Raw genomic sequence first — 15442 nt, 5'->3', positions numbered from 1 at the left:
CCCTTTGTGCAGCTCACTATCCCCCACGCAAAGCAACACTTCTCCTAGTCAGTGGTGCTTTGTGCGTTCAGCACATTTTGCTGACACGCCCCCTAAGCATCGCCCCTTTAAATTGTCTGTGGGCCCGCGCAGCGTTGGCCCTTTTAAGAGGCTTTGCTTTAATCCGCAGCTGACAGCCTTGTGCTCTGACATCCCAGCTCCAGGAGCTCGGCCTTCTGATTGGCTGGCGTTGACGTCAGTGGCTCTACTTTCCTCTGGCATTAATATTATTCCTGGGGATGACCTCACTCCTCACCCTCCCTCCCTGGGGCAGTTTTATTTTTAACAATCCCGAGCCTGGCTTCCTGGATCCCCTACGGACTCACAGCCCTGCGTGTCGCGAGCGCGCTTGTCGTGGACGCGTGCCCCCTCGGAACGGGCACCCCACGTCAGCCATTAATAGCAGAGGAGGGCATACGCGCGTCACGGCTAGGGGAACGGACCACCTCCGCCTTCCTACATCACGCACCTGCCCAGGCAGCCGACACTGGGGGGCCCGAGTAGCAGTACCCCCTAGCTACAGCAGCGACAGGGGCACGCACCGATGCCAGGTAAGCCCACGGGCTGCTGCTGGGACACGGCTATCCCCCCCACCCCGAGCCCGCCAGAGGCTCACCACCTACAGCTCCTGGCCTTCAGCCGCACTAAGAGGCCACTAAATCAACACCAGGGCACCCGTCCGTGGGAGGTAAATTCAATGCCACTACAGGGACACCTCCAGACCGTACCCTTTGTCACCTACAGCTGCTAGCCATCATCCACGGGAACGCTACCACAAAAGCGCCAGGGCACGCCTGTGTGTTATGTAAGGCCGCTGTCGTCAGTGGAACACTGCCACCCACAGCTCCGAGTTTTCAACCACTAAGTGTGGCAGGGCCATGTACAGCAGACAGATAACAATCAGTCCCCCACCACTAACCCTGCTGAGCTGTGCACTCCGTGCTTGGCGCAAGGTAAGGAGCCCCTAACTAGTAGTGGCATACCTGCCTCGTTTTTTCGCCAGGTGTGGCTTTGTCACCCCACCTCCTAAGAGTGACAAATAATCAATTCCCCAAAGAAGAACGCTGTTACATAGTGGTAATTTTTTTTTTTAAAGATAGGGTGAAGAGCACACATAATGAGACTGGAGGGTCCTTCACCGCATCGCATTTTGTGAGTGGTTCGTAGAACCTCGTTGTGTTGCGGTCCTAAGGGGAGAGGGTCGTGGCTTGTGAGAGTCACCCAGAGGCGTACATTTCTACCAAATCCATGTGAGCCCACCCAAATATAGTTGGACTCATCTAGGATCTCACACACCACTGGATATCCATGGGGTTCGGTACTATAGTAGAAAATTGAACATACAATGGAAACCCAGCCTATTGTCCAGTTGGGTGGGAGGAGGTGCTAATTGTCACGACTACACTAATGTTACCACTGTAAACCCCCTCCCTCTTTTTAACGCCCTTCTCATCTCAGCCTACAGTTATTATCAATCAATATATTTAACATTCGTTTAGCCTTATTACTCGAATACATAGAGGAACGTTGTCTTTTAATTCACTATGTACACAAAACTCAAGTGTATATCCCAGCAGTCCAAGACCATTCAATTAAGCATAAGCCTAAATTCAAACCTTTCCCGCGTCCTGGGCCAGAATCCCGAATGGGATTTTAGAGAGGTCGGATCAGGTCAGGGGAAAGGAGCTGCGTGAGGGGTTTCCGGTGGGGCCACCTCTTACCCACCACAAGGACCTGGAATTAACCAATTTAGCTATTTTCTGCATTAGTTCTGCTCAGGCCAGCAGTTCTTAAAACTCAGCCATGCCCAGGGCTCTCACGGCCTTGAAAACCACAGGGTTGAGGATTGTGGCTATTCCATCCCACAGGCAGAGAATGTTCTCTCACAATGTGTCACTCAATAAGATATTATAAAAAAAACAGGCCAAAACTTAAAGAACATTTGGTTTATTTAAAATAGGTCGTGAAACCAAAGAAAACGCGTTGTGTTAGCACATACAGGGATAACGTTACAACACTGGAATTTCCAGACTATCGTGATCTGTCATCCTGCTCTCCCTCCCTCACAACTGAATGCCAGAGAAAGAGAGAAAGGACTACCCGAATCGTCATGGAGACACTTTACTTCACAGCTGGCAGATATCATAAAAGAATCATCTCACTTATTTCATCACACATGGGCAGGGTCGGATTGGGATCACAAGTTGGTCCTGGCACTGCCGAAAAAAGTGTCCCACATTCGAGGTGAAGATGGTGTGATGTGAGTTCACATCACCTGGCCCCCAGAGCGAGACCCATTCTTCCTCGCCCACTGTGCCCTGACTGAGAAGGGCTGTGGGCGAGGTGTCCAATTCAAACACTGTTTCTGGGCTGCGTGGGCCCCAGGGGGGCAGAGGTGAAAATGGCTCAATGACCTGAGCAAAACCTGGCCCCCAGGGAGGCTGATTCTGGCACACAATCACCCACTCCTCAACCCACCATCAGCGTGATTGCTTGGAAGGGCAGGGCGTCAAGGAGAGGCCACAGCTGATAATCGCTGAACTGCCATATCACATGGCTGCCCAGCGAGGCTGCTTTACTCTCCCTGTCCTGTGCCCTCTTTAAACTGGGAAAGGGAAAAAAAAACAGCCTACAGAGGGCACTGAGACACCGGCCCTTCGGCCAATGCCTGAGTTCCCATAGTACCATTCCAACCCTGCACATGGGTTTTTAACTGATTGCATTACACTATAAGGGTATGGTATGAGGGGACGTAACACACCAGTCTATTATGGTGAAGCTTGTGCTGCTGCACATGCGCATTGTGAACAGATGCAGAGGTAAAGTTACCCATTGTGGAGTTACTGTGCACTCTATCCACATTGGAGACCAGTCTCCATCTGTATGGCAAACCTCCACCCAGGCCATCAGATCAGATAATTTGGAATATGCAATTGCCTCCATTGTGCTGATGCTATAGAATGTCCCAGACCATACACAATTGAGTCGCACTAATTGTCTAGCGTAGCAATGAGTTTTGCACTAGGAGTCACCTTCTGCATAGTTATGAAGTGTAGTACATAATGTATAGTTAGCAAGTGCATATAGTCAGGTGAAGTTCATAGTGTGGTGTCTTGTGTTCCCATTTCCTGTATGTCTGAGCTGCTGTCTGGAATGCTGATATTGAATGATGTAATAGAATTTTGGTGTGTTGTGGAAGCTCAGAGACAGGGACAGTCGGTGCCCATGCCGTTGGCCGGTCCTATGTGCATTCAGCATATTTTATGGCACAGAGTAACCAGAGAAGATGGCGCACCTCCCGCTGTCATTGTGTCCAATGCGATGGACAGTGGTCGAATATATACCTTTTTTTTCGCATGCGTTTACAACGCATGCCATAACAACGCGGTCGTTACAACGACCACGTTGTTATTTCGCATACCGTTACAACGCAAGTCTGAAGAACAACTTGCTGTAGGGGGCGCTGGATGTTGGAATAGTATAATTTACTGTTCCGACTCCAGTCTGTTTGGACACTAGGGAAGTTGTTGGATTTTAAATCCAACACCTTCTTCCCCCTTAACGCAAGTCGTTTTTCCCACTTGCGTTGTATCGGTATGCGAAATAACAATGCAGTCGTTGTAACAACCGTGTTATTATGGCATTCGTTGTTCTACTTGCAAACTAAACGCTGTTTACCCAGTGGTCCTGTGACATTGTGCACCATCAGGTATATTGGCACATTCTTCCCCGGCGTAAGTCAGTCAGCAGTGGATGAAGAGACTGTGGTGCTTGAGGGCATTGCCTCACACCTTGCTGGTGGGAGAGACTTGCCAGTGTCTTATATCCTTACCTGGGTGTTGGAGTGGAGGCGCTGATTATGTAGACTTTGGCATCCTGAAAAAGGGTAGCAAGCTGCTGTTTGATCTGGACAGGTCTGGAGACATTAAAGAAAGTCTACTCATGGCCCACCAAGTTAGAAAGAGAAGTAGGACTAGGCCTGGAGGCATTAAAGCATGATTATCCATGGCCACCCATTTAATTTAGTAACCGAAGAAGGACTATCTCTAAGGACGTTGGAGATAGAAATGAGACTGTTTATCGAGGGTATATTGGATCCTGAAGTAATGGGAAGTCAAAACGTAATTTGCCTGGCATTTGTTTAAGTACAGTGTTAAAATATGACATTCGGTTAAATAATCAGCAGGGTTATGTGCATTCATGGCGTGCGTTTTATTAGCACGTTTAAAAAAAAAAGTGCCTTGTTTCCCATCAACTGCATGGTCCATTAGGTTGGGGTACAGTTTAATTGGTGATTCTTGTGTTTTGACGTGTGCCATATACATCTGACTGGTATGCATGTGTTGGGTTAGTGCGTCTCTGTGTAAGTTGACTTCTTTTGTTTGGGAATTTAAATTTATATAAATGGTTGTGGCGTGCTGAATGCTTAGTTCTGCAAGAGAGGTTGGGAAATTTAAATTATCCACCAATATGGTGTTTTCGGAGTACAATGTGAGCATTTTTGTTTTTATTCTAAATGTTTAAGAATCTACAGTCTTGTTAGCTGTTTGTGGCCATCTCTGTATTGTATAGATAGATACATGCTGATTATGCCTGTCACAAGTTTCATGGTTTTAGGGTAGAGTAGTGCCCTGTCGCGATATAGATCCGGGTGTAGTGAACCGGGGAAAGAGCAGATACCCTGTCGTTAGAGGTTGTATCAGGGAGTACCTTGTGGTATGCAAAGATGTCACGAATAATTGAATGGAGGAGTACCCAATAATGTGTTAAGATGTGGAAGATTGGTAACTAGTCATAATACGTTGCATGGGAGAGTACCCTACTGCTGTGATGTGGGAGACGTATCATGTTGCAAGGGAAAGCACCCCATGGATTAAAAATGTGGGGAAGTGTAGATAGCCACAAGATTCACCTGAGTTGTAATTCTGTACAGATGGGAATATTTGACTGGTATGTTGAACATGAGACAAAGTAAGTTTGGGATTGTTTTACGGTGCGTTTTACTCAGTGTGTGTCTAATGGAGTCTGTCAGTGTTATGCTTAAATGGTAGTAGTCAGTGTTGATCTAGTGTGTTGTAGATGAGTAATTCATTAGTTTCTGATGTGGTGTCAATAGTGGGATTGCTGGACAGCTCCAGGTTTGATTGTTGTGTGTGTTAATTTCTCAATTTGCATTTACTGGAGATTGTCATTGTGTTTGGAAGACGTCTCAACTTTTCCTAGTGCAGTTTTGAGTCGGTCACCTGTTGTGCCATCCTCAAGTGTAGTTTATAAAGCATACAATAATTGGAGTAGTGCATTGTGCGTACTTCTCAAGAGTAGTACACATTGCAAATGTTCACAAGGAATAGCACACAGTGTAAACAGTCACCAGATGTAGTGCACTTCGAAGGTGTAGGGCATAATGTGTACTCATCACGTGTAGTGCACACACATACATAGGTAAGTGCTGCAAAAGAAAGGTTATGTGGTGGATACCTGTTACTTACTTGAACTTGTACCATGTGTGTCTGATGCCAATACGGATGCCATTAAAAACCTATAATGGGAGAGACACTTTCAATATCTGTAATCAACGGACCTCAGACATCCTTGTATATAAAGAGTTTTTGATGCATAGCATTGTTTTTTGCTTCAGAATGGAAGATGTCTATTCAGTTTCTTCAAATACATGTAGTTTAAAAAAAAAACTTTTTATTCAATTTTCCGAGGGATTTTGTGCATAAAAATACAAAAACAGCCAACCTATTTCGCTCCTCCTCACATTACCTCTTGAGAGCTATTGACCACAACAATACATAATTACAACCATTAAAAACAATCAGGCTAAACATCTCCATTAAAAAAAAAAAAGTTCATATAATAATGAAATACAACTTGCCATAAACAATGGCAACTGAAGAAAAGTGTCAGCATCATACTGAATTAGCACTGAGCAGTTTTTACAAGTAGTTTGAGGGGAAGTTCTCCATAGCATTCTTATGATCTTTGACATTTAAAGCTCTTCTTGTATAGTTAGTACATCCATAGTTTAATTTATCCAATCAACTATTGCTGCCCTTTAAGAAAGGAGAAGAAACAGAAAGGAAAAAGGCAAAAGTACCAAATAAAAAAAATAACACAAAGGAAAAAGAGTGAAGAAAAGCAAAAGGGGGCCTATTTTCAGCCCAGAGTAAAAAAGAAGTACCATCATACCTAGTTAGGTGTCTCCAAGAGTGAGGTCGAGATATGTCTGAAACTGTTTGAAACGACACACACACATCTACAGCTGCGACATCGAGAAAGGCTTTACACCGAAACGCATCTGTCGGTGCGGGGGGGGGGTCCACACATTAAAGAAACTGCTCAAGAAGATACCCGTGAGTGCATCTCTTTGTGGCGGTATCGCGCCGCTGTGGAACTACATATCACGGCTCACCACCGCGCTGATTGCACCCAGGACAAGTGGTGCGGCGGCGGTGATTCCTGTGTTTCTTTATATATAAATACATATATATATATATATATATATATCTATTACCTACTGTCATTAGGTAGTTATAGTTAGGACCATATTTCTATAGGAAAAGCATTGTTTGATTTGCCTATAACTTTGGCACCGGTTGATGAATCTTCACGCAGTGTTCCCAAAAAAGAGTGCCAGTGAATCATCATGTTGCGCATGGAAAGTTTTGGGGTGATCTGTCAAGCGGGTGGCCAAATAAAAGGGGGTTAAAAAAAAGTGTGTTTTCCCATGTTAATTCCAATAGGACTTGTCAACACGCCTACAGCCCGAACCGCTGGACGGAATGACACCAAATTTAGGAGAAAGGTAGATTTGGTTACGCAGATGCTGCTTTTTCTTAATTGGTGTGAATCCATCCAGTAGTTGAGAAATTTTTAAAAAATGCAGTTAGTGGTATCTCTGGCCACGGGGACTTCACAAATAATAACGAGCTTGTGCAGGGAAATCCAGAGCTCTGATTGGCTAATTGGCTGCTAACACTCAACTAGGATATGGTGGCAGCCATCATGGGACTCTGCTCCAACTGAGCCCCCCCCCAAAAAAACATAAGGGTAGGAATACCCTGACCCCCAAGCCTTGGATTTGGGGTGCCCCTTGGAACCCCTCCACGGCAAAAAAACACAAATTTGTTTTTGCTGCCAAGTCACAACCACGTTGTGAAAATCATCAAAAATTAAAAAGAAAAAAAAAGCGCAGAATCCTGCACTTCTTAATAATTGAGCAACTGGGTGGGCCAAATACTAGGGGGGGGGGGTGTGAGTTTTTTTATAATAGTAAAAAAGGAGAGGGGTGCACAGGGCCCCGCTCCAAGGACATATTTTAGCCCAGAGGACCCCCATCTCCCTGGGCCAGGGCAAACAATTAAAAGAAATTCAGGGGGCCCACACAATCCCACCCCCTGCATCTTCGGAGACCACCACCTCCTCGGGGCAAACAATGTAAAATAAAAGCTGGGGTTCTGCGCAACCTCGGGGATTGCCACCTCCCAGAGGCACTGTATAATATGTATGCTGGCGGGCCCACTGGGTCCGCCCATGCCCTTGGGAACCAACACCTCCCAGGGCAAACAATGTAAAGTTAATGCGGGGGAGCCCGCACAGCCCCCCTGCAGCACTGGGGACCGCATCTCCACGGGGCACAATATGTATGCGTGCGGTGCGGGACAAACAATGTAAAATAAATACAGGGGAGCCCGCACCCCCCCCCCCTGCTGCCCCGGGAACTGCCACCTCCCGGGGGCTCAAAGAAACTGATGAAGGGGGTCCATCGTGGCCCTCCGACACTGAGGATCACCACCTTCCCGGGGCTTGAATAAACATTGGAAGGGGGCTGCGTTGCCCCCCTCATGGAGCCATGGATTGCCCTGGGGACTGCCATACCCTTCCTCCCCACCCTCACCCCCCCAGGGCCAGCTCTTGCTACCTCCTGAGGTGCCCATGTTCGGGAGGTAGCTTTTTGCTTGGGCTTGGTGGGAGGTGACTGATCCCACCAAGCAAAAGCTAACATAACTCCGCTTTCTGCAAGCTGGAGCTGTCAAAAAGCTCTAGGTTGCAGAAAGCGGAGTTTCCATCTGTTTCTCTGCACGCAAATATGTGTGCAGTGAAACAGATGAAAACATTACTCCCTGCTATTTCAAGCATCTCCCTTCTTGTAGCACCAGTGCTGACTCCCGCAGGAGTCTGGAGCCGGCTGGGGCCGCGAGGGCCTTGAGGGAAGAGGAGAAAGAGGGAAAATAAAGGTCAGAAACTAGTAGAAAGATGCAGAATAAAGGTCATAAATGAGTAGAAAGAAGCAGATTAAAGGTCAGCAACAACCAGAAAGAGTCAAGGTAAAAGATGAGACAGGCAGGAAGAGGCAGAATAAAGGTCAGCAACAAGCAGAAAAAGGCAAAATAAAGTTCAGAAAGAGGCAGAATAAAGGTCAGAAACGAGCAGAAAGAGGTAGAATAAAGGTCAGCAACAAGCAGAAAGAGGCAAAATGGAGATCAGAAATGAGCAGAAGGAAACGCAAAGAGAATTATGGATGGAGCACTGAAACTTTCCAGTCACTCACCCTCAGTCACAGATCTGGATTGAATCCATCATTATTCTGTAGCTCACTTCGCCAACCCCGTCCTCTTGTCAACATTCCAGCCCGAACTGCCAAGCCACATGTTCCCTGGACCGGAAACAAGCATCCTGGGACCGGTTTCAAAATAAAGACCTACTACGAGCAGAAAGAGGCGAACTAGAAGTTAGCAATGAGCAGAAAGAGGAAAAATAAACATCAGCAATGAGCAGAAAGAGGCAAAATAAAGGTCAGAAGCGAGCAGTAAGAGGCAAAATAAAGGCCAGCAAAGAGCAGAAAGAGGCAAAATAGAGATCAGAAACGAGCAGGAAAGAGGTAAAATAAAGGTAAAAAACAAGCAAAAAGAGGCAAAAAAGGTCAGAATGAGCAGAAAGGCAAAATAAAGGTCCGCAATGAGCAGAAAGAGGCAAAATAGACATCAAAAACGAGCAGAAGGAGGCAAAATAAAGGTCAGAAACCAGCAGAAAGAAGAAAAATAAAGGCCAGCAACAAGTAGAAAGAGGCAAAGTAAATGCCAGCAACGAGCAGAAAGAGGCCAAATAGTGATCAGCAACTGGCAGAAAAAGGCAAAATAGGGATCAGGAGCGAGCAGAAAGAGGTAAAATAGAGGTCAGAAACGAGTAGAAAAAGACAAAATAAAGGTCAGCAACGAGCAGAAAGAGGCAAGATAAATGTCAGCAACGAGCAGAAAGAGGCAAGATAAAGGTCAGAAGTGAGCAGAAAAAGACAGAAAACAAGTAGAACCCACTCAGGCACTCATGCACCCACCCACAGAACAATGCAGACACTCTCACACCCACTCACAAACCCAGTCAGACATCCATATACCCACTTACGGAATCACTCGTACTCTATCACCCACTCACAAATCTACTCAGACTCCTGTCCAACTCCCACTCCCAGACCCACTCAAAGACTCATGCATCCACTCAGAGACCCACTCATGCACTCACAGACTGGCCTGGACACATTCAATGAGGCACTCGCAAACCCAGTCAGTGAGACACTCGCACACCAATTTAGACACTGATGCATTTGCTTGCAGACTGACACACACACATGGAGGCACTCGCAAACACACTCACACTCTCACACCCACTCACAGACCCACTCAGACACTCATGCACCCACTCAGACACTCATGCACCCACTCAGACACTCATGCACCCACTCAAACACTCATGCACCCACTCAAACACCCAGTGAGACACTAATGCAGCCACTCCCAGGCCCACTCAGACACTCACACCCACTCACATACTTTGAGGCACTCACACACTCACTCACACCCACTGAGATGCTCATGCACTCAGTCACACACTCACTCTAAAAGGTTACAGTTAGGAAATAAAATTTTAAAAAACTCAGAAATTCACTTAAAAAAACAAAGATTACAGGGACTTTATAGTTAGGAAATAGAATTGAAAAAACCTTAGAAATTCACGTTAGAAAGCAAAGGTTACAGGTACGTTATAGTTAGGCTAAGATTTCACTCGTACAAAATTATCAGTGAAATTCATCAGGTATAGTTATCTAAGCTATCTATAGCGTATGCCCCGCAAAGCACTGCTTATGACCTCACATATTACATCGCTCAAGACATAGTCGGTTATATCACTGATGCCATCTCAAATTACATCACTGATGACATCATCCACAGAACCCCTCACACCCCAAAGAACCTCTTATACACCCACTCCTCACACATTCATTCACAGACCCATAGCAGTACTCTCACAACCAATCACTCATCCATAAAGCCACTTGCTCATACAGCCACACACACCCATACAGCAACTCATGCACCCACTCACTCACCAATATAGCCACTCACACATCCAGTCATAGAGACACACTCCACTCATACACCCTTACATCCACTCACACATCCACTCAATCACCCATACAGAAACTCATTCAGCCACTCACTCCCCCATACAGGTACTCACACAACCACTTACTTACCCAAACAGCCACTGACACAGCAACTCACTCACCTATGCAACCACTCACACACCCACAGAACCATTTACATACCGATTCACACATCCATACAATCACTTACACACCCACTCATTCACCCTTACATCCACTCACACAGACATTCACTCTCCAATACAGCCATTCACACCCACTCATTTACCTATACACTCACTCAAACAGCTACTCGCCCACCCATTCAGCCACCTGCACCCCATTCCTTTACCAATACAGCCACTCACAGAGCCACTCATTCACCCATACAGCCACTCACATAGCCTCTAACTCACCCATACAGCAACTCACACACTCACCAATAGTCACTAACCAATACAGCTACTCACGTATCCACTAACACATACATACAGCCACTCACATACCACTCACACACTGATACAGACAGTCACACAGCCCCTCAAATGAGATATGTTAGAAATGGTGTGACTAATTACTAGTACAGAAAGAATTGTAATTTAGCTTATGATGTAGCTTAGTGTATATCTTTAAGTTTCAGATATGTTTACGAAACACACATACAGGATGATGTTATCAATGATGACATCTCAAATGACATCAGTGATGTCACTGACCATGTCATGAGTGATGTAATATGTGAGGTCATAAGCAGTGCATTGCGGGGTGCAAGTTAAAGTTAGCTCATGCAACTATGCCTGCTGAATTTCTGTGATTTTGTTTGAGTGAAATCTGAGCCTAACTATAATGTCCCTGTAACCTTTGTTTTTTTCAGTGAATATATATTATATACATACACACAAATAACAAGGTTTAGCATACCCTCATTAAATTAATTTTGAAAATATATAGATATAGCAAAAAAAACATTATAGATAAGGGTAAAACTTGTAAGCTGTTTATTAATGTCCTTTTCAATCCTTAAGAGACCTATTTAATCAGAGGACAAATTACGGCTAGATAAGCATGTTTTATCCAATTTGCATGTGATTTGTCACCGGAGACTGAATATGTGAATTTCAAGGGAGATGCACACTTTGCGACTCTTTGTTGTGTGTGGCCGGGATTGTCTGGTGCAACCCATATCAACGCGCACCGGACGTTGTGCCTCATTTCCAGGGAGGTACGGAATTTGCAACTCTTTGTGTGTGACTAGAATGAACAGTCTGGTGCGACCCATATCACCACGTATCATGCGCAGTGTCTCTTGTTCAGTGAGATACTGAGAGTGCGACTCTTCATTGTGAGGATCCAGAATTTTATGGTGTGACTCGTATAACCACGCACCAGACGTTGTGCCGGATGGCCTGGGTGCGACTCTGATTTATGTGTACCTGACGGGATGCCTCTGTCTTCTGAGAAGCTCCCTTGCTTCATTCCCCATTCATCGATTGTTGCCTTTTTGGCCCTCAGTGCAGGGAACCAACTGCCCTCTCCTTACCCGGCCCTTGATGACATCATGTTGCCAGGTTGTATTGTCCGGTTTGGCCAGTGGAAGTGATTAACTGGGCTGAACAATCGCTTCCGAGAGCAATTTGAAGTGGGTCAAGAGACTGTGTGACCCTCCCCTCCCTCGCTCCCCTACTTCGCAGAACTGGGATGGTGCCGGCAGGCCCTTGTGGAACCTTTTTTTGAGCGACCCCTGGGGGGGGGCTTGTGCTACGCATCCTGCCCTCCACCCCCAGCCTTTCCTGGTTTAGTGCTTTCTAGAGTTTGTGTTGTACCTATATGGAACATGCTAGTTCTTCTAACCAAGCATTGGCAAAGCCAATCGGTCTTGCCTACAAGACCTATCGGCTTTGCCAATGTTTTGTACCCAGCTCGTCTGCTGTGCAACATGGCTAAAAGCTATTTCAAAAAAGCGCTGTGCCACGACCACTGCTGGCTGTGACATAGCACTTTATTTTATTGCTCCTGCAAGGCAACATGGAGGGAGAGAGGGTGGGAGACACGGAGGCAGATGGGGGACGTAACAAAAAAGAAAGCGCTATGGCTCTTCCACTGTTGGCTGCGCAATAGCGCTTTTTTATTGCTACCAGAGGCAACATTGATGGAGGGAATGAGGATGGCAACACAGTGGGATGAAGGGAGAGACACAACATGGCTGGAAGGCAGCAAGGACATGGGTAAGGGACCATTCTGACAACAGAATGTGTGTGCGAGGGCTGGGAGCAAGCAGAAAGAGAATGGAGGGAAGGTGGTAGGGAGGGGCTGGGGCATGCAGGCACAAAGGGTCGCCAGGTTAGAGGGGCTGGATGAGGAACACGGTTGGGGGGGGTGGTACACTAAGGAGACAGTTGAACAACATGCATTTTTCTAGAGTGCTTAAACAAAATTAAAAATTAGTACCTGAAAAATGCACCATGGAAGGACACAAGTAATCCATGATCCAGGGGAAGGACACACACGTAGAGAAAGGAAGCTATGAAAGCTGACCAATTACAAGCAAGCAAATCAGAGTGAGAGTGAAGCCAACCAATGGAAAGCAATGTGAGGCATCGAAGCCCCTTGTAATACAACAGAAGTTCGCACAAGAGACAGGGGATGTGCTTTCTTAGGTGAGAAGTAAAAAGGAGGAGGATCCACAGGATTGCTCATGCCTGGAACCTGTTCATCGGTTCGGGAGAGCTCAGAACTGCTACTTCCACTGACTTCTTAGCTCATAGCATTTTTTTGGAGGCATTCAGGAAATTACAATATGTTAATAGTCTCTGACATCCCTTTGAATTTTTCTGACTTCTCTCTTCTTAAATCGCACACCATACAATATGGTTTTGATCCCTGTCTTCAGTTACCATCGTTAATGGCAAGTTGTATTTCTTTATGAAATGCTCTTTGTGTTTTTTCTTTAAAAAATTCATACGTGCAGCCTGTTTGCTTTTAAAGTTGTAAACGTGTATCGTTTTGGTCAACAGCCCTGAAGAAATTCCATGAAGAGGAAAGAAATAGGTCTTTCGGAAAAATTTAATAAAATTCGTTTTTAAGAAAGTCACATTTATTTGGAAAATAATGAATAAACATCTGAAAATCTAAAGCAACACCTAAGGCTATGGACCATATAAAGACTGTCTGAGCTATGTTGATTACTCTTGTTGACTGTGCCTCTCCCATTGTATGTTTATTAATTATTCACGAGTTTTTGTGGTGGCTGGCTTGTTGAGGTGGGCACCAGTTGATGTACATATGGTAGAAATATGAAATGTGCTATAACAACCATAGCCATCTTTGTAAATTGTTACTATTAAACTTCAAAGATATCATGTATGCAGAATGGATAGAGCATTGAGGACAAATGCAAGTACGGCATCTGCCATGTAACCATAAGGGTTACTTCAAAACGCGTTCCCTAGCTTAATTATGGTTATACAAGAAAAGTTTCTTAAAGGTAGATTGTGGACAAAAAGTCGCAAGTGCCCTTGGTATTAGGACATATACTTGTAATGTGCTCTCACACGTAACTGTGCTCGATTTGAACATACTGTTAAGCACACTAACCTTTGGCCTTACCAGCAATACTGAGGGTAGCTTGACCTTAATGTTGCAGGTAAGACGCGATCTGCACACTAGTGTAGGGTACTTGTATGAGCGTAGAACTGTCTTCTCATCCTAAATGCACAGTTTTTTTCCTTTAACTTGCAGGGCTGACATGATGACAGGTTCCGGACATTAGAAGGTGGTAATAGATTGGACTCACAGCTGTGCGTTTGTGTGGTGTTACATCAGACTCAGTGGTGTACCTTGGTGGCGCCAGATTGGACCTGCCACGGTGTCACCCGGCGGCCCTCCGGAGGGCTCTGCCATGGCCGGGGGGCTGCTGCCACCCAAGGAAATGGAGGCCCATGCCTTGGCATGTCTCCTGCGGAGGAGCCCAGCAGCGGCCCTGGTCATTGACTGCCGTTCCTTCTCAGAGTACAACTCATGGCACGTTTTGGGCGCCATCAACATTGGCTGCTCAAAGCTGATGAAGAGGAGGCTGCAGCACGACAAGGTGGCAGTGGCAGATCTCCTGCAGGCTGGAATGCAGTGCAAGGTAAGGATGCCACCCTCTAGCTTGTGATCAGTAATGTTATGCCTGTTCATGGTTGGCTCAAGTATGCTTGAATCTTATTGGCTCAGTGCCTATTCCAGGATCAGACAGATTTTGTAATCAGTCTAGGGACCCCATGCCTGCCTTTGTTTAAGTCTCCTGAGATCACTTACTTTATACCTGAGCTATATTTGCATCTGATTGGTATTCGTATCCCTTATCAGTCTGTTCGCCTACATTATGTGGCCGCTGGCCCTGCATCTGCTATTATTTGATTTCTTTAAGTCTAGGATGTGCCTGTGTTGGCCTGTTTAAGTAACAGTGCTGTGGTCATGGACTCTGTAATAGATGATTATTTACTTGTTTTCTGTAGCTCATGGTCTCTCTTTACTGATTTCCTTTTAACTCTATGTTCTAAAAGCATGTGTGTTTACTACATGTCTGCATTTGTGATTCTTCACTCTGAACACATTTTCAGCTGAAGTGTTGTGGATACTGCATTCACAAACAGTTTTGTTTCCGCAATAGGCTGTGTGGAAGATCCAGTGGCCTATCACTTTTCTGAGTAGAGGCAAAATAGAGGCCCTTTTGTGCAATAACTCTCCATAGTCACAGACTTGTTGCTCAAATTATAAGGGTTACCGAGAGGTTGACAGTAACTCAGTAATAAACAAACATGACAAAGCTAATAAGCGTAGAAAGCTTTTGAGACAGTTAAGTTGCTTTGGAAAATGTTTATGAAATGAGCGGAAAGTAGCACCTTAAAGCTGCAGTGCACTCTTACAAAAATACATGGAAAATAAAAAAGCATGGCGGATTAAAAAAAGGAAAACTTAAGGACCGATCCTCCG

General features: G+C 45.5%; 1 protein-coding gene across 1 annotated transcript in view; it reads left to right on the top strand.

The window, feature by feature from the left end:
* The first annotated feature begins 338 nt into the window (after nt 1-338).
* The window catches only part of DUSP8 (dual specificity phosphatase 8), a 74165-nt gene continuing 59061 nt past the window's right edge, over nt 339-15442 (top strand). Inside the window, exons 1-2 of the mRNA XM_085644923.1 lie at nt 339-590; nt 14204-14594. Coding sequence (XP_085501049.1) covers nt 14364-14594 — 231 coding nt within the window. The 5' untranslated portion in view covers nt 339-590; nt 14204-14363. The remainder of the gene's footprint in view (nt 591-14203; nt 14595-15442) is intronic.

Source organism: Triturus cristatus, chromosome 3_1 (genome assembly GCF_964204655.1).
Source record: "Triturus cristatus chromosome 3_1, aTriCri1.1, whole genome shotgun sequence".
Lineage (NCBI taxonomy): Eukaryota > Metazoa > Chordata > Amphibia > Caudata > Salamandridae > Triturus > Triturus cristatus.
This window is presented reverse-complemented; position numbering and strand designations above follow the sequence as displayed.